The sequence below is a fragment of the Cotesia glomerata genome, linkage group LG9 (genome assembly GCF_020080835.1).
Source record: "Cotesia glomerata isolate CgM1 linkage group LG9, MPM_Cglom_v2.3, whole genome shotgun sequence".
Classification (NCBI taxonomy): domain Eukaryota; kingdom Metazoa; phylum Arthropoda; class Insecta; order Hymenoptera; family Braconidae; genus Cotesia; species Cotesia glomerata.
The window spans coordinates 15,951,372-15,974,938 of record NC_058166.1 but is presented as its reverse complement, the minus strand read 5'-3'; the positions used below and the strand labels follow the sequence as shown (position 1 = coordinate 15,974,938).

Sequence of the window (23,567 nt, the reverse complement as noted above, 5' to 3'; positions counted from 1 at the left end):
GTAAAACCAATAACTTCCCGATTTTTGAAAATTTTCAATTTTCTTAGCGGGAAGTTAAAAATTATAAAAATTTTTAAATGTCGGCTGACTTAATTTTCATTTTAAAATTGGCGCTGCAGTCGGTGGCCATTGAAGAAAAGTAAAATAAGAAAATAAAAAAAAAAAACAAGTTGAGGACGCCACCGTAGAGAGAAATACGTTGTAGGAACGCAAACGCGACTATACTCAACAGCAACAACGAACGACTACAAGCAAGCCAGCAGGCAGGATCTTTAAGTGAAAAAAATACACAACGTGATTATATACTACGGAATTTATTATTACTTATTAATAGTTCACTAGACCTGTGATGTTGATGCGTTTGTTTTTTTAAAATTACTATCTAAATAAGTTGTATTTATTAATTAGATATTATGGCGGTTGATAAATTGTGGAAATCAGAGTTATGGAAATCATGGGATAAGCATGGCAAAAATGATTAGTAAGTGGTAGACAAGATCACGAGAGTGACACGATTATAATATTGATTCATTCGTCAAATTTATGTGAATGTATAAATCTTAAACAAATTCAGTATTTGTAAATCTATATAAGTATCAAGTAAATAATTAATATCTATATAAAAAAAAAAAAAAAAAAAACATATTTTTGATGGTTGCAACTTTAGTACCTTCGTTTATCACTCTACTGAAGAGTTAATTGTCCATTAACAACTGTTTGCAGCCTCAAGATATTCAAGAACGAATTCACGAAAGGCAACACCACAGGTAATTATTTTTTATCAGCTCTGATAATTGTCCAAGTGACAGTTTTTTAATTGTAGCTGTTTGATAGGTTACTAATCACTCGTTTATTACAGAATGGCTACGAGGATTATACGAATTGATCTCAAACGGCAGCCAGGGGACTCTCAAAAAAGACAATGCTGTTTCTACTTTAGCAGAACTTGTGGTAATTTTATTTATTACTTAAAAAAATTTTTTTTTCAATGTTTATTATAATTAACTTAGCATGTTTTTAATTATTTTAAAAACTTTATAACAAATAAATTAGAAAAAAAATTGACGTGTAGAAATTTTAAAAAATTAAAAATGCAATTTTTTAAAAATAATTCTTCAAAACAAATTTGTTAAAAAACAATTAAAAAATGGTCAAGACTGCTAATTTTAATGTCATAATAAAAAATGCTCAAGTGAAATGTCTGCTGATTTCAGTTTCATAATAAAAATAAATAAACAAAATTTATTTAAATTAAATAAATTGGCTGCTCAATTTCAAAACACAGTAACTGATAATTTTAAGATTTAAAAAAATTTTTCTTATTAAAAAAAAAGTTTGCGCTTATTAAAAAAGTAATTGATAAAAAATTTGATTTACGAATAAAAAATACTTGAATATAAATATTTTTAAGAAAAAGTACTTGAAATTAAGGTTAAAAAGTTATAAGAAATGCAGCAATACTAAAAAAAATCAGGTATAAAAATTTTGCAGTTACTGTGTTTTTAAATTGGGCAGTCGAAGTTATGGCACTGAAATTACCAGACACTTGACAATTTTCTTATTTTTTCTGAAAAATAATTTAGGTTTAGAAAATTATTTTTAAAAAATTGTATTTATAATTTTTTTAGAGGTTTTAAAGATAAAATTTTTTAAATAAATTTTTCTTACTGTAATTTATTAGAAAATTTTTTAAAATTATCACACAGAAAGAACAAGATGACACTGGATAACATCCCAGATTATACTCAGTGATATCTATGGAGAAAAAAAATAAATGCTATAATTATTTAAAACAATATTTGACTATCCTAATATCTAAAATGTATAATATATAGATAGATAATAAATTTTAATTGATCCTGGAGTTCTAAGTTCCTTCAGGACCATCAACAATACATAAAGTTAATTGTTTACAAGTATACATTTGATACGGTGTTTGCAATACAATTTTAAAGACTGACATTAATTAATAACTATCATGTTAAATTATAAGATCAATGGTAATTATATTGATTGCAAAAAGAAATTAAAACAAGGTGTCAATTTCTGTAATATCTACCGGTAATGAATTCCAAATTTTTATGCCATGAATTAGGAAAGAATTTTCATAGATAGCAGAATTACTTCTTGGCAAACGCAGATAGTCATTCCTGACATCGCCTCTCCTTAATATAATCGACAAAAATTCTAATTTTGATCTAAATAATTGATTATAATTTAGTTTAATTTCTTTATAAAATAGACAAGCTATGAAATAATCTCTTCTCGCATTAAGTTTTAACCAGCCTAATTTTTTATAATATGGAGTAGTGCTCAAATCTCGAAATTTTGAAAATATACCTAATACAAGAATTTAACTATTAAACTATAATAGATATGATAATGCTAAGTGCGCAGGCGCTAGAAAAAAAAATGACGGAGATATCACTGGGTATAATCCAAGATTCTACTGACTATAATCCAAATTATCCAGGATACTATCTCAGAGTATATCCAGTGTAGTCTTACGCGGTATAATCAGAAATATTACTGGGTGAAATGGGAGATTACAATGAGTATAATCTGGATTATGCTAACTACTATCTGAAATTTTTTTTCATCACCGATATCAAAAATGACTGCTAACTTTAATTTAAGGTCATTTAATGTTTACAATTATTAATTATAATTATTTATATTTTTACAGACCATCGATCCCAGCGTGGCGTCAGCAGTCGCGGATATATTTGCCCTGATAGATGCAGAAGTGGTCAACGACAACCGCAACAATTTTTACTATATCGTAAAAGAAAGCGAAAAGGTTTGAGATATTAATAGTGATAAATTTTATTAGTCCATTATAAATTCTCATCAAATGACGTATTTTTAATTGAAAAAAAAAATTTTTTAGTTTTTAACAGACAGAACTTTGAAGGAACGTCTTGAAATTGATACCCTCCAGGATGTTGGTACTTTAAAGAACCGTAATTTTCAAACAAAATTTATCAAAGTTAAAACTAAACTTTAGTACGTATCCATTTTTATTATTAAAAAAAATAGTACTAAATTTGACAGATATCTAATAATTTTTTAGATTTTTATAATAATTAAATTATAACGAAAAAAATTTATTAAAAAAATTCCACGTCCCAAGTGGTACAAATTTTATTTTGTTAATGTTTTGTTGAATTTAAGTTGACGATTATTAATTTTTTAACTTCTTGTTGAGTGAAATCTATCAAAAAGTCAACATTTTTTTTGTGACGCCTGGGATGTAGAAGTTTTTAAAAATTATAAGTGTGAATTTTTAATAATATTTTTTTTTTTATAATTAATTTGTTATAGAAACTCTAAAAATTTTCAGATGTCTGCTAATTTTAGTATTATAAAAAAAATATAATATAATATAGAGTATAACTTTTTATTGAACTAATTTCAGCTACAAGCAGCGAAAATTTAATTTGTTCCGTGAAGAAAGTGAAGGTTATTCAAAACTAATAGTAGAATTAAATCAAGAAAGATCTCCGGATCAAGTGATAACAACATTGGAGATCGTAAAGTCCTTAATTGGTATGACTTTTTGCTAATATAACTCCAATCTGCTAGAGTACTGACTAAAAAAATTTCTTCTTAAAATTCTCTAAGAATAAATCAGAATAAGCACAAAATAATATTTACACCATAGTATTTAAATTGATAATAATTTATCTTCAGGTTGCTTTAATCTCGATCCTAATCGAGTGCTAGATATAATACTCGAGACCTTTGAAAACAGACCGCAGGATGACGCGTTGTTCATCCCACTAATAAGGTCATACATGAGCGACCACCAAGTACTGTGTGAAGTATTGGGTTTTAAATACGGAGGGAATGTCGAAGCGACACCTTTTTCCCTGCAGAAGGTCACTGCATTGATGCTCCAGCACGGTGTGATTGACTTGGATAACATTTTACCGTGGCTGGTGCCTGACGACAAGGCGATAAGAAAAGACCACGAGCAGACGATGCGTCAAGCTAAAGAGTACGTAAGTAAAATGAGCGTGATATCAACGAGAGACAAGGAAGAAGCTCCAGTGGAAGAAAAGGAAGTAATTCATGATAAGTACACCGGCAATCAATGGTTCGGACTCTGCGAAGCTTTGCTTGAAATCGGAGCTTGGGACGTGGCTCAGAAATTGTTTAATAAATTACCGGACCACTGTATGACTGATCAACGACCTATTGCACTTGCTCTGTGCAAATTGATCCAGTCTTTAATCGAGCCGGTCTATCGCAAGCACTGCGTTGTAACTCCGAAATTACCCGGTCGTAAAATTGAACCTCCGACGTCCCGGCTAGCTCCGGAGCCGATTAAAAGCATCGCGGATCTTCACGACAAATTGCTGCCTATGTTGATTATTTTGGGACCTAATTTACACCACGATCCTATTCTTATGTACAAAATAATGAGGTTGTGTCACGTTGCTATCAAAGAGTGTCCGCTGGACTCGGGCAAACAGCCAATCGATAAATCCAATACTATTTATTATGACATAATTACTATTCTTGACGTTGCTCTGCTCCCCTCACTATCTTTCATGGACTGCAATTGCTGTGTCGCGGAGGAAATGTGGAACATTCTTAAGTACTTTCCGTATCAAAATAGGTATTGTCTGTACGCAAGGTGGAAGAATGATACTCCTCTTCAGCACGCGGCTTTGTTGAGAAAACGTGCTGACGCTCAGAAAAAAATCAAAGCTATCATGAAGCGTGTTAGTAAGGAGACTATTAAACCTGTTGGAAGGTCTATTGGCAAACTTACTCACTCGTCTCCTGGAGTTCTTTTTGATTATATTCTTATTCAAATTCAACTTTATGATAATTTGATCGGTAAGTTTTTTATAGGGTGGAAAATTATTTAAACTAAGAAAAATAATTTTTTTTTGAAAAAAAATTTGGTGAAAATTTTTAATGATTTTTATTCTGAGTTGAAGAATTCCAAAATTTTTTGGTAATTATTTACAAGTGGGGTCAAACTCATTTTGGGTCATAACTAGGTGAAAAATTAACATTTTCAAATTTTTTTTATTCAGATTGTTTTTGCAAAAAGTTGAATTTGTTATTTTTATTTTTTAAATACATTTTTTATTTTAATAAAATTAATAAAATTTTTTTTTTTACATTTTACTAATTTATTATATCTTAAGTTTTAAAATCACAAATTTAAGAAGAAATCTTTTTAATAAATAAGAATTGAAGTTGGGCTTTACATGTAATACCTATTATACATCTTGGCACGTTAAATAAAGAAAAAAAAAATTAATAACATTAAAAAAAAAGGAAGTAATAAAAGCAAATACAGATTAGTTTGTAAAAAAATATAACGAATATTATGGAAAACAAGATAACAAACGACCGTATACTTCAGTTTACTTAAGAAAAGGTAAATATTATGGGTAAAACCAATAACTTCCCGATTTTTTAAAATTTTCAATTTTCTTAGCGGGAAGTTAAAAATTAATAATATTTAAAAATGGAAGGAATAAAAGCGAATAAAGATTTGTTTGTAGAAAAATATAACGAATGTTATGAAAAACAACCTAACAAACGACCGTATAATATTTACCTTTTTTTAGTAAACTGAAGTATTCGGTCGTTTGTTAGGTTGTTTTCCAAAATATTCGTTATATTTTTTTACAAATTAATCTGTATTTGCTTTTATTCCTTCCTTTTTTTTTCTTTATTCAACGTGCCAAGATGTGTACAATAGGTATTACATGAAAAGCCCAACTGTTCTATGCGTCTGATTATTTATCTTGGCTTTAAACACGAGATGCTGGCACAAAGTGGTCATTTCATGAAATACCTAGGCTGATAATGCAATTTAAATATTTTTCACTAAACGCCGACGCTTCTGGAAGTGCCTAGGTATTTCATGAAATGACAGATTTTGCGAAAAGACTACGACATATATAGCAATATTATCATAAAAATTTTAGTAATTATTTACAAGTGGGGTCCACCCTATTTTTGGCCATATCTAAGTGAAAAATTAACATTTTCAATTTTTTTTTTGATTCTGCTTGTTTTTTACAGCACATTTATGATAACAAGTGTCGTAAAAAAAAAAAAAAAAAAAAAAATAAAGATTTCGATAACTTTCTTTGCCTTCAAAAGTTGAAAAAAAATTTGGCTTTTATGTTTTTGGATAAAATTTCTATTTTATCTTTTTTTGAAAAGTACATAAAAAAACGAACAATTAAAAAAAAAATTGAATATCACAATTTTCTAAAAAATTTATTAAGTATTTTTTTTGAAAATTTGTTAAAATTGTGATAATCAACTTTTTTTTTCTAAATTGTTCATTTTTTTTTATCTATTTAAAAAAAAATATATCAATAAAATCGAATAGAAATTTCGTTCAAAAAAATGAAAATTAAAGTGGTTGACCCCGCTTATAAATATTTACCAAATTTTTTTGATAGTAATTTAAATTTGAATCATAATGATAGGTTGCTAAATTGATAATTTGATTTGATAGTAATGAAAATCCAAATTTAAATTCTCATGTCAATTTTCTTGTTAAATTAAAGTTTTTTTGATTTAGAAAAAAAAATTTTGAATAAAAATTCACAAATTGTCTACCTGAAATTTTTTTTTCTTCAAATCTAATCAACTTTTTTTTTAACGAAAAAATTATTTTGAGAAAAATTTTTATTTTTTTAAGCCAAAAAATAAAATTATTCCAAATTTTCAACAAATTAATTTGTTATTACTACATTGTTAATTTTTTTCAAAAGAAATTTTTTCTCTCAGTGAAGTTTATATAAATAAGGTAAAAGTATCGGTTTTGGTCATTTTAGAACTATTTTTGGTCACTTGAAATTTTAATTAATTTGTAAAAAATTTAACTATTCAAGTAGAATTTTTGTAGAATTTATGAATTAGTAGATTAATACGAATTGAATTCATAAAGTCTTGTGCTTATAAAAATATTTATACAATAATTTGAAAATAAAGTGGCCAAAAAGGTACACTGATAGAAGGATTTGTTTACAGTTAGAAATATTTGTTAATATTTAAAATAATTTGTTTGTATTTAATAAATCTAATAGGGTAAAAGACCCCATTACTGACACTTTCTTCGATTTTGGTACTTATTCAATTAATGAAATCATTCATTTCAATAACGAATATATTGTTTCTAATTTTTAAGACTTTTAGATCAAAAAAATTTTCAATTTTTATTCCAAGTAGAACATTTTTTCATTGAAAGAAAAAGTGCTACTAATGGGGTCTTTTACTTTATTTATTTATTAAATATTAATAAATTTTTTCTAAATACTAAGAAATATTTGTTAAGGACTAAAAAGTTGTCTTTAATAAATGATTTGTTAAATATTAAGAAATATTTTTAACTATAAAAATTGCCATCTGGCTTTTTGCTTTGGCATTTAAATTTGAATAAATAAATCGCGTTACGAGAACCATAAGGGCGTATAAAAAAATTTTTTTTTGCTCCAATCAATGTAAAAATATTGAAAACATTAACATCTATGGAAAAAACAAAAAAAAAATTTTTTTGCGATATGCCCTTATTGTTTTAAGAAAACATTTTTCTAAAACCATAAGTGCGTATCCTGTTTTTTCGGTTTATTATCAATTATAGGTCGGAGTAAGAAAAAAAAATTGCAAAGGTGATAAAAATTATCACTCCACAACTTAATTTATATCAACAAATATTTATTTGAATGAAAAAACGAATGAAAAATCAAGAAAAAATAAATTCATAACAACTTGAAAACAATCGGTATGTCTTCAAGTTAATAAAATTACCCTCAAAGTTTTTCAAAATTGATTTTTTTTTTACTTCAGATCTATTTACAATTAACAAAAGAGTTTTGTAAGCCATTTAGAACTGTAATTTTAAAAAAGTCATTCAAAAATAACTTTGTTCTTGAGAATTGTTATGATTCTTCAATACCAATATCTTGAAGCAAGTTTGATGACCTAAATCATTTTTGTACATCAGGCACTGTCCCACAAAATATCATCGGTATTATCAAAGTTTAATTTACAGTCATGGTCATAGTTTATAAATTTTTTTGTCATTATCTATTTAAAAAAAAAATTAAGAAATCTTTTTTTTTACTTTTATAATCTTAGACACAGATGATCCTGACGATGGAGATGGCATTGGAGTAATACTCTGATGAATTTATTTTTCCTTAATTTTTTATTAGTTTTCTCACTTAGATAAATATTTGTTGACATAAATCAAGTTGTGGAGTGATATTCTATTACCTTTGCAATTTTTTTTCTTACTCTGACCCATAATTGATAATAAACCGAAAAAACAGGATACGCCCTTATGGTTTTAGAAAAATGTTTTCTTAAAACCATAAGGGCGTATCACAAAAAAAAAATTTTTTTTTTCGTTTTTTCCATAGATGTTAATATTTTCAACATTTTTACATTGATTGGAGCAAAAAAAATTATTTTATACGCCCTTATGGTTCTGCAGACTTATGGTTCTAGTAACGCGAAATAAATAAATATAAACAAATCCTTCTATTAGTGTATACTGACAATAAATGGTACTTCTACCCTATATATACTTGGACATATATTAACTGACAAAATAACTTTCAGGACCTGTAGTGGATTCACTTAAATATTTAACTAACATTTCATACGACGTATTGGGCTACTGTCTTGTAGAAGCATTAGCTGGTGCAGATCGTGACAGATTAAAGCACGATGGCAATAGTATTTCACTTTGGCTGCAGTCCTTGGCGTCTTTCTGCGGCGCGATATTTAAAAAGTACAACATTGAATTAACCGGGCTGCTTCAGTATGTTGCTAATCAACTGAAAGCACAGAAAAGGTATTTTAACAAAAAAAATGGATAAATGTAAACAAGAATAGGAAAAATATCACGGGGTCAAATTCTTGGAAACATGAGCCATTTACTAGTTACTTGATATATGTATATATATATGTGTTTATGTCGATGTGGAATTTACAAAAATTCTTCGATGTCTATGACCAGATCTATCTACGTCACGTTGTTTACTCAAGGAATATTTTTTCAAGAATTCTTTCAATGCCAGTGGATTTAAATGGTTTGTGGTATTTAAATTCCTGGCTTACTTTTTTTTGTTTCTGCTTTCTTGAATTTAAAAAAATATTTTTTTTCTATACTTAGACAATAGAATAGACTACTTAAGTTTTTAAATTTAATTTCAGCCATTATTTTAACGAGGATTGTTTAGAGATCGCTAGTCATGTGAGTTAATGGAAATCTTTTTATTTAAATACAAGAAATCGTGATCAATTTATTCGGCTGGCAATAGACTCGGAGTATTTTTAAATTTTAATTACAATCAAGAGTAATTCATTTAAAGTTCCTCTAAGCTTCCAAGTTTTCTCGACCCCGGTGTACATTTTAATTATAAGATTAATTATTATATTAATAAAAATTGATTTATATTAATAATTATTTTTCGTAGTTTGGATCTGTTGATACTCAAAGAAATCGTCCAGAAAATGGCCGGAGTGGAAGCTGCTGAGGAAATGACCTCCGATCAATTAGACGCAATGGCCGGTGGCGATTTACTTAAAAATGAAGCCGGCTATTTTAGTCAAGTTCGTAATACGAAAAAATCATCGTTGAGACTTAAAGAAGCTCTCTCGGAAAATGATTTAGCTGTGGCTTTGTGTTTGTTGATGGCGCAGCAAAAACATTGTGTTGTTTATCGTGAAACTGACCAATCTCATCTTAAACTTGTCGGTAAGTTTATCTTCAAAAATTTTTATAAGGTTTATTTTTAGTTATTTAGAATTTTTATTTAATAAATAACGATTAGGGCCAAGATTTTTGCCTTAATTTCAAAATAAATGGCTTAAACAATTATTATTGTTACGGCTGTGTTGGTCTTATAAAAAAACTTTTCGAAGAAAAGTTGTAGAAACTTTAATTTTATAAAAAAAAAATGTATCTTATGATTTTTTTACACGATTAATATTTTTACCATAATTTCAAATTAAAGATTCATAATAAAAATTTTCATTAAGGGGCTACATGGATTTCACGGTTTTAAAAAACCAATTTTTTTTGTCTTATTAAATTCTACAACATCTCTAGAATATTGTCCTAAAGTTTCAAATCGATTCGAATAATAGTTTCGGAGATACAGTTATAAAAAGTTGCAAGCTCAAGGCGCTGTTGTATTCACTCAAAACTTTAAACACGTTTTTCTCAAAACTGTTTTCAAAGACGGTGGTCAATATTTCTCGAGAACTACTCAACCGATCTTGATGAAATTTTAGATAGGTCTTCGAGATATAATTTACAAGGTCTTGAACGAAGAATTTTTGTTTTAATTACAACTATTTAAAAAAAAATGCCGCGAAATTTTAGCCAAATTTTTAATTTTTTTATAAAAACCTCTGCCAAAAATCCAATTTTTATTTTTTTTCCCTTAGTTCAAAACCTAGTTTGAAGTCTTAACTAAAGCACATATTTTTTTTTTTCACTTCAAATAATCCTGCTAGGAGTTCTGCTGTCCACGCGGATGCATCTTTTTTCCGAGAGCTCGCCGGAAATGACGTCACATTAGCAGAGTTTTTAATATTTTTTTTTTTTTAATTTTAGTAATTCCTTATTAAACATGTATCTTTAAGACAGTAAAAAGTTTGAATAAAATATTTCATTTTTTCTATTAAAAAAAAATTGTTGAAAATAGGCCATCTTTACGGCTTAGAGGTCCTAATAAAAAATTATTAAAGATTTTTTTATTTTTATAAAATTTAATTTTTATATACGGCCAATATTTTTATCGTAATATTACAAATTTAATACCATTAATTATTAATTGTTATTTTGAAATTAAAGCAAAAATCTTGGCTTTAATAATGATAAAATAATGTTGCTTAAAAAAAAATACTGTTTAATTAATTTTAACTTTTCAACAGATTTTAAAAATCATTACAGGTTTATGTGTAAGAATATAAAAAATCTCAGTTAAAAATTGAAATATTTTTATTTTTAAAATAATTTATATAAAAAAAAAAAAAATAATTTTGTTGAAATTGTTTTTTAGGAAAACTTTATGATCAATGTCACGATACGCTCGTGCAATTTGGTACATTCTTAGGGTCTACACTAACAGTAGATGAGTATGTCGAAAAATTACCAAGTATTCATGGAATGCTTCAAGATTATCACATCCATGCTGATGTAGCATTTTTCCTTGCACGTCCAATGTTTGCTCATGCTATCAATGTAAGCTCAAATAATTATTAATTAAAATTTTTATTTCATAATTAAATATTTAATTTCATAATTGAATATTTGATTTTATAATTGAATATTTAATTTTAATTGCAAAAAATATTATAGATGAAGTATGACGTTTTGCGTAAAGCTGATCCAAATTACAAAAAAATGTCTTCGGCGTTGAAGCAATCTAAATGGGCAGAAGCTGCTCAGAACGTAATGGCACCCATAGCACTGTCTGTCAGACCCTTACACCCTCTAAAAGTATGGGAAGACATTTCACCTCAGTTCCTTGTGACTTTCTGGTCCTTATCCATGTACGATCTCTTTGTCCCCGCTGACAGTTATCATCGTGAAATAACCAAGCTAAAACAGCAAGCTGCCATAGTTGCTGATTCCAAAGACATGGTAGGTTTATTTTATCATTTTTTTTGCTACTCTACTTGTCTAAAAAATTAAAAATGAGATTTAATAAATTTATTTACGAATTACAGAATGTTAGCAAAGGCAAAAAAGAACAAGATCGTTACACTGCGCTGATTGAAAAGTTGCAGGATGAAAAACGAAAGCAGGAAGAACATGTTGAAAAAGTCTTTGCGTATTTACGGTAATTTAATTTTTAATCTATATTATTGAGAAAGTCAGCAAAATTTTGAGGCCAGTGTATTTATATGATAAAATGGGTTTTTATGGTTAATTTGGTATCGTTGGAAAAGTATTGACCTGGAGCCTTTCCATGGTCTTATATCATTTTTACCAATAGTCAATTTATGATGATAAGTATTTAAGGCTGCATTCAAAAATTCTCTATCTCTAGGTACATAATTAAGAAATGATCCTGTATCTCTTAAACTATTGACATTTTTAAAGATATAAGCTCATCCTGATATTACACTCATCGAGACCTTTCATTTGAGTACCTACATCAATTTTTCATATATTTTATATATTTATATATATGAATATATGAAAAATATATCAAAAATGCATGTGGGTACTCAAATGAAAGCTCTTGATGAGTGTAACATTAGGATGAGCTTATATCTTAAAAAATATGAATAATGAAGCAATGACCTTGTATTTTGAGAACTAATAATATTATTAAAGATATAAGCTCATCTCGATGTTATACTCATTAAGACCTTTCATTTGAGTACCCACATCAATTTTTCATGTATTTCTTTATATATTTATATATATGAATATATGAAAAATATATCAAAAATGCATGTGGGTACTCAAATGAAAGCTCTTGATGAGTGTAACATTAGGATGAGCTTATATCTTAAAAAATATGAATAATGAAGCAATGACATTTTATCTTGTCAACTAATGATATTTTTAAAGATATAAGCTCATCCCGATGTTACACTCATCGAGACCTCTCATTTGAGTACCCACATCAATTTTTCTTATATTTATATATATTACATATATGTATATATGAAAAATATATCAAAATGCATATGGGTACTCAAATGATAGCTCTTGATGAGTGTAACGTCAAGATGAGCTTATATCTTAAAAAATGTGAATAATAAAACAATGACGTTGTATTTTGTCCACTAATTATATTTTTAGCAATATAAGCTCATCCTGGAGTTACACTCATCGGGACCTTTCATTCGAATACCCACATCAATTTTTCATATATTTTATATATTTATATACATTATATATATGTATATATGAAAAATATATCAAAAATGCATGTGGGTACTTAAATAAAAGCTCTTGACAAGTGTAACATCAGGATGACCTTATATCTTTAAAAACGTCAATATTTAAGAAAGTACAGTGCAATTTAACAAAAGTCATTAGTTAATACAGTAAAATTTTATTTATTTATAGTTCACAAGTCACGGCAGTCACATAGTGACTGCAAGGTTGCTAGTTAATGTTTAAATTATTAAAATATTTAATGTTATAAACTTTTAATATTTTTTTAGGCAAGAAAAAGATTCATGGTTTTTATCACGAAGTGCTAAGTCCGCAAAAAATGAAACAATCACACAATTCTTACAACTTTGTTTGTTCCCAAGATGTACTTTCACAACTGTTGACGCGATGTACTGCGCTAAATTTGTTCATACTATCCATTCACTCAAGACTGCTAATTTTTCCACCCTTTTATGTTACGACAGAGTAAGTAATCTTTAAATACTAAAATTCATAATTAATAATAAATAATTATATAAAATAATAAGTGAAATAATAAATTAATCATTTATTTATTTATAAATTTAAGCTATTTTGTGATATCACTTACTCAGTAACTTCTTGCACGGAAAATGAAGCTAATCGTTACGGACGTTTTCTCTGTGCCATGCTTGAAACTGTAATGAGATGGCATTCTGAAAAAGCTATATTTGATAAAGAATGTAGCAATTATCCTGGATTTGTTACTAAATTCCGAGTAAGTAATCAATTCTCGGAAGCTAATGATATGGTTGGATTTGAAAATTACAGACACGTGTGTCATAAATGGCATTATAAAATTACTAAGGTATAATTTTATTCATAAAATATTAATCAATAATCAGTAGATAATAAAAAAAAAATATTATCTTAATTTTACTAATAATAATTTTGTTTTGGTACTTTAGGCAATTGTTGTCTGTTTGGATTCGAAAGACTACGTACAAATACGTAATTCCTTAATTATATTGATTAAAATTCTACCGCATTTCCCGGTACTTGCTAAATTATCACAGATTTTGGAGCGGAAAGTTGAGAAGGTTCGTGAAGAAGAACGCGGGCAGCGACAAGATTTGCATGTGCTCGCGACTTCGTATTGTGGACAACTGAAGGCTAAAGCGCCCCAAATGATTCGTGAATCTGATTTTCATCATGTTGGTGATAAGGTCATTTTTTTTTTTTTTTTTTTTTTTTTTTTTTTTTAACAATTTTATTGTAAATAATTTATTATTGTGGTTATTAATATTAAGCTTGATAATTTAACAGGCGGGAAAAACGCAAGAAACTAGCAACACTGAAACTTCTGAAAAAACAAGCAATGGAGTTCCTGCTAAAGAAGTCAGTAGCAATGGAGATACAAGAGTTGATAAAGACACTAAAGATCAACGGGATAAACGGACTCCAAGTCAAACTTACCAGTAAATTTATTTATCATTATTATAATTGTTATTATTTATATTATTAAGATAATAAGACTAGACTTGAATTTGTGCCTTTTGAAGGTTTTATATTATTGTCAATTTATTATGATGAGTATTTAGGCTGCATTCAAAAATGCTCTATCTCTAGATACATGATTAAGAAATGGCCTTGTATCTAGTGAACAATTGACATTTTTAAAGATATAAGCTCATCCCGATGTTACACTCATCGAGACCTTTCATTTGAGCACCCACATCAATTTTTCATATATTTTTATATATTACATATAATGTATATATGAAAAATATATCAAAATGCATGGGGGTACTCAAATGAAAGCTATTGATGAGTGTAACATCAGGATGAGCTTATATCTTAAAAAATGTCAATAATAAATCAATGACGTTATAATTTGTCCAATGATGATATTTTTAACGATATAAGCTTACCCCGACATTATACTCATCGAGACCTTTCATTTAAGTACCCACATCAATTTTTCATATATTTCATATATTTATATATATAACATATATGTATATATGAAAATTATATCAAAATGCATGTGGGTACTCAAATGAAAGGTCTCTATGAGTGTAACATCATGATGAGCTTATATTTTTAAAAATATGTCAAGTTGACAAAATACAATATAACTTCTTAATTATTGACATTTTCCAAGATATAAGCCCATTCTGATGTTACACTCATTGAGATCTTTCATTTGAGTACCCACATCAATTTTTCATATATTTATATACATTATATATATATGTATATATGAAAAATATATCAAAATGTATGTGGGTACTCAAATGAAAGCTCTTGATGGGTGTAACATCGGGATGAGCTTGTATCTTTAAAAATGTCAATAATTAAGAAATGACCCTGTATTTTGTGAACTATTGACATTTTTAAAGATATAAGCTCATCCCGATGTTACATTCATTAAGACCTTTCATTTGAGTACCCACATCAATTTTTCATATATTTCATATACTTATATATATTACATATATGTATATATGAAAAATATATCAAAACGCTTGTGGGTACTCAAATGAAAGGTCTTGATAAATGTAACATCAGGATGAGCTTATATCTCTAAAAATATGAATAATAAAACAATGACGTTGTATTTGTTCACTGATGATATATTTAACGATATAAGCTCATCCTGGAGTTACATTCATCAAGAGCTTTCATTAGAGTACCCACATGCATTTTGGTATATTTTTCATATATACATATATATATATATATATAAATATATGAAAAATTGATGTGGGTACTCAAATGAAAGGTCTTAATGAGTGTAACATCAGAATGAGCTTATATCTTTATAAATTTTAATAGTTAAGAAAGTACAGTGCAATTTAACAAAAAGCAGTATTTAATAAAGCAAAATTTCATTTATTTATACTTCACAAGTTACGGCAGCCACATAGTGGCTGCAAGGTTGCTAGTTCTTATTATTAGAAATTAATTAAAAAAATTTTTACTAAATAACTAATAATAATAATAATAAGCTTAAAATTTTTAACTAAGATTATCATTATTATTATTTTTTTATTTAATTAATTATTTATAATTATTATATTTTTTTTAGTGATAGCACTGAAAAAACACGGAAGAAAGAAGAACCAAAAGAAGCGCCAGAACTCAAAGAGAAGTATGTAAAAAAAGAGGAAATAAAAGAGGATGATACGACGGATAAAAAAGATCGAAAATATTATAAAGAAGATCATTATTATAGTGGCGTTGATAATTTAGACCGTGATCTTTCTAGTGTGTCCAACAGCAGCGCTAGCTCTGGTCAAGCTCAAGATGGTCCCGATCGAGGTATTTAATACAACCATTTTTTTTTTTTTTTTTTTTTACATCAATTATCGGTATCCATACTCTATATTAACTTGAAAAATTTTTTTTATAGAACCGAAAAGAAGAAAAATAGAAAGCATTCCTAAGGAAAGCAGACGTACGGATAGCAGTAGCGAGAAAAAAGAGCGTTCTAGTAAGACGAAAGTTCGCGACGAGCAAAAGGAGTTAAGAAGGGAGAAGAAACTCGGACGGAAAAGAGTAAGTTTTTTTTTTTTTAATGATCTAATGATATAAATATTAAAAAAAATTTTTTTTTAATAATATTATTCTAATAGGATCGAACGGACGACGCAGTAGCTGCAGCTGAACAGAAACGAAGAAAAGATGATGATAGAGGTAAGAATTTATTTATTTTTTTTTTTTCTAATTATTAAATGAACCAGAAATTATTATTACAGCTAAAGCTCATCAAAATGGAGACTTACCAGAACATCGAGAAAAACACCATTATCCTAAAGTAGGTTTTATAAAAATTATACGTATATTATTTATAAATATGTGAAAATTAATTTGAATATAATTTTTTTTTTTAAGGAAAAATCCCCGTATGGAAAAGAACGTACCCATGAACGCGAAGGCCGTGAAGGAAGAGATAAACAATATCCTTTACATATTTATTAATGAAAGATAATTTTTAAAAATTAATCTATATTATTAAGAGAATAAGTAAAATTTTGTGGACAGTGTGTTTATATGATAAAATGGTTTTTTCTGGTTCAATTTGGTATCGTTGGAAAAGTTTTGATTTGAATTTGTGCCTTTTCTTGGTATGATGATAAGTATTTAGGCTGCATTCGAAAATGCTCTATTTCCAGATACATAATTAAGAAATGACCTTGTATCTCGTGAACTATTGACATTTTTAAAGATATAAGCTCATCCTGATGTTACACTTATCGAGACCTTTCATTTGAATACCCACATCAATTTTTCACATATTTATATATATATGTATATATAAAAATATATCAAAAATGCATGTGGGTATTCAAATGAAAGCTCTTGATGAGTGTAACATCAGGATGAGCTTATATCTTTAAAAATGTCAATAATTCAGAAATTACCTTTTATCTTTAGAACTATTGACATTTTTCAAGATATAAGCTCACTCCAACATTACACTCATCGAGACCTTTCATTTGAGTACCCACATCAATTTTTTATATATTTTTATATAATATATATATATATATATATATATATATATATATATATATATATGAAAAATATATCAAAAATGCATGTGGGTACTCAAATGAAAGCTTTCAGTGACTGTAACATCAGGATGAGCTTATATATTAGAAAATGTGAATAATAAAGTAATGGCTTTGTATTTTGTTCACTGATGATATTTTTAACGTTATAAGCTCATCCTGGAGTTACGCTCATCTAGACCTTTCATTTGAGTACCCACATCAATTTTTCAAATATTTATATATATCATATATGTATATATGAAAAATATATCAAAAATGCATGTGGGTACTCAAATGAATGCTCTTGATGAGTGTAACATCAGGATGAGCTTATATCTGAAAAAATGTAAATAATAAAGCAATGACGTTGTATTTTGTTCACTGATGATATTTTTAAAGATATATGCTCATCCTGGAGTTACACTCATCGAGACCTTTCATTTGAATACCCACATCAATTTTTCAAATATTTTATATATTTGTGTATATTATATATATGTATATATGAAAAATATATCAAAAATGCATGTGGGTACTCAAATGAAAGCTCTTGATGAGTGTAACATCAGGATGAGCTTACATCTTTAAAAATGTCAATAATTAAAAAGATACAGTGCAATTTAGCAAAATTCATTATTTAATAAAGCAAAATTTTATTTATTTATTATACTTCACAAGTCACGGCAGTCACGTAGTGACTGCAAGGTTGCTAATAATTTATTATTAATTTATTCATATATACATATATTCCTTAATTAAAAAATACTAGGAGGAGTTCAGACCCAAAACGAAGATGATGTATCACAGAAGATTTTTGAATCACATTTTATATTACACTTAAACGTTGTATGTAATAATGATATTAATAATTAAGAAATAAAATTTGAATTTGAATTGAATAAATAAAATTCTTAAAACTAAATAAATAAATAAAATAAATAATTATCAAATAACTTTATTTTACTATATAATACTTAATTTATCATATACAGTCTTTTATTAATAAAATAAATTATTATAATTACTCATTTCTTATCTCTTTTATTAAAATAACCTGTCAATAAATAAATAAATAAATCACTCGTGCTTTAAATTACTAATCAATAAGTGTTAATAATAATAATAATAATAATAATAATAATACTTTTATATAAATTTTCCTTTGAAAATTTTCAATTTATTGGCTATCCATTCTAATACAACAATTTTTTTTTCTCTAATTGTTTATGCCAGGAGGGAATACAGGATAACGATATTATAAATAATTAGAGAAGAAAAATTGTTTTATTAGACTGGATAGCCAATAAATTGAAAATTTTCAAAGGAAAATTTATATAAAAGTGTCTTATAAAACAGTCTTTAAAAAAAATAAATATTATTAATAATAATAATAATAATAATAATAATAACTAGTTAATTAATTGTCTATTATAAAGGCAAGCCGGTAATACAATTAAAATATGACTGATCAGCCTTCAAGCTCTCCTCTTCCAGTCTCTTAAGACGTTGTTTAGCATCCTGGATAATATCGTCGGTAGAACTGCTTTCACTGAGGACTGTTGTTAGTGTCTTTGAAAAGACTGGTCGCGTTACTTCAATCACAGGTTTTAAAAGCTGCGCTTCTTCAAGCTGTCGTGACAAACGTATTGCTCGAAGTGTAAGCTCTTCTATTCGCAATTGCTGTTCTTGAACGAGACTCTGAAGCTGTCTTTTCTCGTCATCGCAATTGTTAATTATAATTTTTTCAGAATCAATTACTTCTGTCTGTGTACTTACTTCACGTGTACATATTTGTATTACTCTTTCTTCGTTTTTACTTAATTGTTCTTTTTGTACTTTAGCGAGTTCTTCTTGAAGCTTCTTTAAATTTCTTTCGAATATTTTGTAACTATCTTGTTCATTTTGAAGCCTAAAATTTAATTTATAAAATATGAGTAGCAGAATATTTTTACAAGTATTTATTAAATTAAATTATAATTTAAAATACCTTTTGGCTTCATGAGCAAGTAAATTTTCTCTTGAAATTAATTCTTGATTTTTAATAAAAATATATCTATCGTTTTCTTCTTTTTCTTTTCTTAATTTTGACTCTTTTTCATTTATTTCTTGTAGCATATTCTGTAAACAAATGAATAAAATAATTAATTAAATTAAATTAGTAGAGTTAGAAGGTAGAAATTACGATATTTGAAAAGCTGGAAGGCAATGCCTCAAAAATTTACTTTTTTTTACTATTGTGAATAAATGTTTTAATGATCTATATTATTAAGAGAATAAGAAAAATTGTGTGCCCAGGATAGTCATATGATAAAATCGGTTTTTTTAGTAAAATTTAGTGTCGTTGCAAAGGTCTTGATTTGAATTTGTGCCTTTTCAAGTTTCATATTGCCTTTTCGGTTCATAGTGAATTTAGATAGTCAATTTATTATAATTATTTAGGCTGCATTCAAAAATGCTCTATCTATAGATACATAATTAAAAAATGACCTTGTATCTTTTGAAATATTAACATTTTTAAAGATATAAGCTCATCCCGATGTTACACTCATCGAGACCTTTCATTTGAGTACCCACATCAATTTTTCATATATTTATATATATTATATATATATATATGTATGTATGAAAAATATATCAAAAATGCAAGTGGGTATTCAAATAAAAGCTCTTGATAAGTGTAATATCTAGATGAGCTTATGTTGTTAGAAATATCATTAGTTTAGAAGATATAATGTAATTTCTTAATTATTGATATTTTTAAATTTGTAAGCTTATCCTGATGTTACACTCATCGAGACCTTTCATTTGAGTACCCACATCAATTTTTCATATATTTTATATATTTTTTTATGTTATATATATGTATATATGAAAAATATATCAAAAATGCATGTGGGTACAAAATGAAAGCCCTTGATGAGCGTAACATCAGGATAAGCTTACAAATTTAAAAATATCAATAATTAAGAAATGATCTTGTATCTTGTGAACAATTGACATTTTTAAGGATATAAGCTCACTCCGATGTTACACTCATCGAGACTTTTCATTTGAGTACCCACATCAATTTTTCATATATTTTATATATTATATTATGTTATATATATGTATATATGAAAAATATATCAAAAATGCATGTGGGTACAAAATGAAAGCCCTTGATGAGCGTAACATCAGGATAAGCTTACAAATTTAAAAATATCAATAATTAAGAAATGATCTTGTATCTTGTGAACAATTGACATTTTTAAGGATATAAGCTCACTCCGATGTTACACTCATCGAGACCTTTCATTTGAGTACCCACATCAATTTTTTCATATATTTTTGTATATTAAATATATGTATATATGAAAAATATATCAAAAATGCATGTGGGTACAAAATGAAAGCCCTTGATGAGCGTAACATCAGGATAAGCTTACAAATTTAAAAATATCAATAATTAAGAAATGATCTTGTATCTTGTGAACAATTGACATTTTTAAGGATATAAGCTCACTCCGATGTTACACTCATCGAGACTTTTCATTTGAGTACCCACATCAATTTTTCATATATTTTATATATTATATTATGTTATATATATGTATATATGAAAAATATATCAAAAATGCATGTGGGTACTCAAATGAAAGCCCTTGATGAGCGTAACATCAGGATAAGCTTACAAATTTAAAAATATCAATAATTAAGAAATGATCTTGTATCTTGTGAACAATTGACATTTTTAAAGATATAAGCTCACTCCGATGTTACACTCATCGAGACCTTTCATTTGAGTACCCACATCAATTTTTTCATATATTTTTGTATATTAAATATATGTATATATGAAAAATATATCTAAATGCATGTGGGTACTCAAATAAAAGCTCTTGATGAGTGTAACATCGGGATGAGCTTATATCTTTAAAAACGTCAATATTTAAGAAAATACCGTGCAATTTAACAAAAGTCATTATTTAATAAAGCAAAATTTTATTTATTTATAGTTCACAAGTCACGACAGTCACATAGTGACTAAAAGTCAAGACGCAGACACTTGACAATTGTCTAATTTTTTTTTTTTTTTTTGAAAAATAAGCTTGATTTAGAAAATTATTTTCAAAAAATTGCACTTATAATTTTTTAGAGCTTCTATGAATAAAATTTTCTTAATAAATTTTTCTTACTGTAATTTATTTGTTGAAAAAATTCTAAAAATTATCAGATATCTCTCAATGAGTATCATAATTAATTCATTTAAAATAAATAAATATATTTAAAAAAAAATTACCTGAGCTGTAACTAATTTATTGTCCAACAAAATCATTTGCTCCCCAACAATATCAGCTCGTTTATTAATTTTTTCTTCATACTCTTTCAACTTAGAATTATAAAATTCATTTTGTTCCACCAACTTCTTTCTAGCGTTAATAATTTTTCGCTTTTCCCGCAGAATATCTTCCGATACTTTAAAATCAGTTTGTGTCTGACAGCTCTTAAATTCAGTTCTAGCACTTTCAGTACATCTAAATTTACCTTTATAAATAAACTTCAATATTGTCAGCAATAATGGCATGTCATTATTGTCATAATCGGCGATAATAGACTGACCATCAGGCTCATCGGGCCTGATGCCCAGCGTTTCCAGAGCATGAGTAACATAATCATTTTGGAGTTTCTGTTTATCATCCTCTGAGTCGGGCTTTACATGCTTGCGGAAATTAACCAGTAAAGGTGCTTCACTTGCAAACACAGACAAAGTGTACGCGTAATTGTGGTTCCACAGGTACTCGGCTATTAATAAGTCATAAATATACTGCTTTGCTGATTTCGGCCCACTGTTGTCTTTGTTTAATGTCATATCTGTACTTTTTAAAGCGTTCACTAAATTATGACGTAAATGCGTCCGGACATCTGATATAATTCCACATCTTTCAAACCTGTAAGAAAATTTTATAAATGAATATCTTAAAAAAAAAAAAAAAAAAAAAAAATTATAAAAATAAATATTACTTACCAAGCGTAAATTGTAGAATAATAATCGCTGTTCATATTAATTTTATTATGATTTAGTTGTTTATATACTGATGTGTTTACTAGTTTGTTTTGTTCCGGCATATGCTACGAGCAGCTGTAACAGAGCGCTAAATTTATTTAAACGCGAGTTTCAGCGCCTCTAGCGGTAAAAAAGGAGGTATTTTTATAAAAATTCATAAATTTATTTTTTCTCCTGCCTAAGCCGAAAGTTCAAATACCTTTCCGCTTGCAGCCGGAATAAAACAGCAGTTTCTATCCTCGGAATAAATGAACGCGCACGCGCAATAGTGCCTACATCGGCTCTCACGCATTGTACGTTCTTCTCTTTAACACATACTTTTTCCGTCAGCACTTCATGTTGCGTCATTAGTGCAATATACTATAATTATAATAAAAATAATGTAATTTAGTGATAATGTAATTTAGTGATAATGTGATTTATGATAATGTTTAGTGATAATGTTATAGTTTGAAAATTTCAAAAATTATCATATTGTACCAAAAAAAGGTTGATTTACATAAAATATGTTAAATCACCAAGTCACTAGAATTATTCTTATATTAAAATTATCATCTAATATTATTATTAAGATTATTCATAATTATTATGAAATGAATACTTATAATTACTATTAATATTTATCAATATGAATATTTGAAGTTATAACACAAAATTAATTTTTTTAATATCTTTACTTAAATAATAATTTTAAATTATTAGTTATGATAATTTTAAATTAAGTCACTAAAATTATTCTTATATTAAAATTATCATCTAATATTATCATTAAGATTATCCATAATTATTATTAAATGAATGCTTATAATTACTATTAATATTTATCAAAATGATTATTTAAAGTTATAATAAAAATTATTTTGTTATTTTCATAACACTAATTATTTTTTAATATCTTTACTCAAATAATAATTTTAAATTGTATTTTTCTTGACTGGGGCTCCGCCCCTCAACTGACGGGGCTTCGCCCCTGGACCCCTTCCATGATTACCTACGATGCTATTGCATTAAAAGATTCGCGAACTTTCGGCTTGGCAGGAGAAAAATAGTATGTGTGACACGGGACGAAAGTACTACATCCTCACCC

At 27.2% G+C, this 23,567-nt stretch overlaps 2 protein-coding genes across 3 annotated transcripts; one reads left to right on the top strand and one right to left on the bottom strand.

The window, feature by feature from the left end:
- The first annotated feature begins 204 nt into the window (after positions 1-204).
- On the top strand, positions 205-18,375 carry LOC123271177 (THO complex subunit 2). 2 transcript variants are annotated; one of them, XM_044737416.1, is made up of 22 exons: positions 205-481; positions 724-767; positions 860-951; positions 2,687-2,800; positions 2,891-3,006; positions 3,419-3,549; positions 3,694-4,848; positions 8,611-8,845; positions 9,471-9,751; positions 11,064-11,245; positions 11,363-11,647; positions 11,734-11,846; positions 13,189-13,384; positions 13,488-13,745; positions 13,846-14,103; positions 14,204-14,355; positions 15,969-16,201; positions 16,293-16,438; positions 16,516-16,576; positions 16,624-16,697; positions 16,775-16,839; positions 18,203-18,375. In XM_044737416.1, the coding sequence occupies exons 1-22, from the start codon at positions 414-416 to the stop codon at positions 18,231-18,233; spliced, it is 4,290 nt and encodes a 1,429-aa protein (XP_044593351.1). In that variant the 5' UTR covers positions 205-413; the 3' UTR covers positions 18,234-18,375. The 2 variants fall into 2 exon arrangements, with proteins under 2 accessions (XP_044593351.1, XP_044593352.1); XM_044737417.1 differs by having other exon boundaries at positions 206-481; positions 16,639-16,697.
- Positions 18,376-18,802: 427 nt separating this feature from the next.
- Positions 18,803-22,595, bottom strand: LOC123271178 (cingulin-like protein 1). The gene is made up of 4 exons (XM_044737418.1): positions 22,442-22,595; positions 21,716-22,364; positions 19,424-19,554; positions 18,803-19,345 (listed from the first exon to the last, which is right to left on the bottom strand). The coding sequence occupies exons 1-4, from the start codon at positions 22,540-22,542 to the stop codon at positions 18,865-18,867; spliced, it is 1,362 nt and encodes a 453-aa protein (XP_044593353.1). The 5' UTR covers positions 22,543-22,595; the 3' UTR covers positions 18,803-18,864.
- Positions 22,596-23,567: the final 972 nt, after the last annotated feature.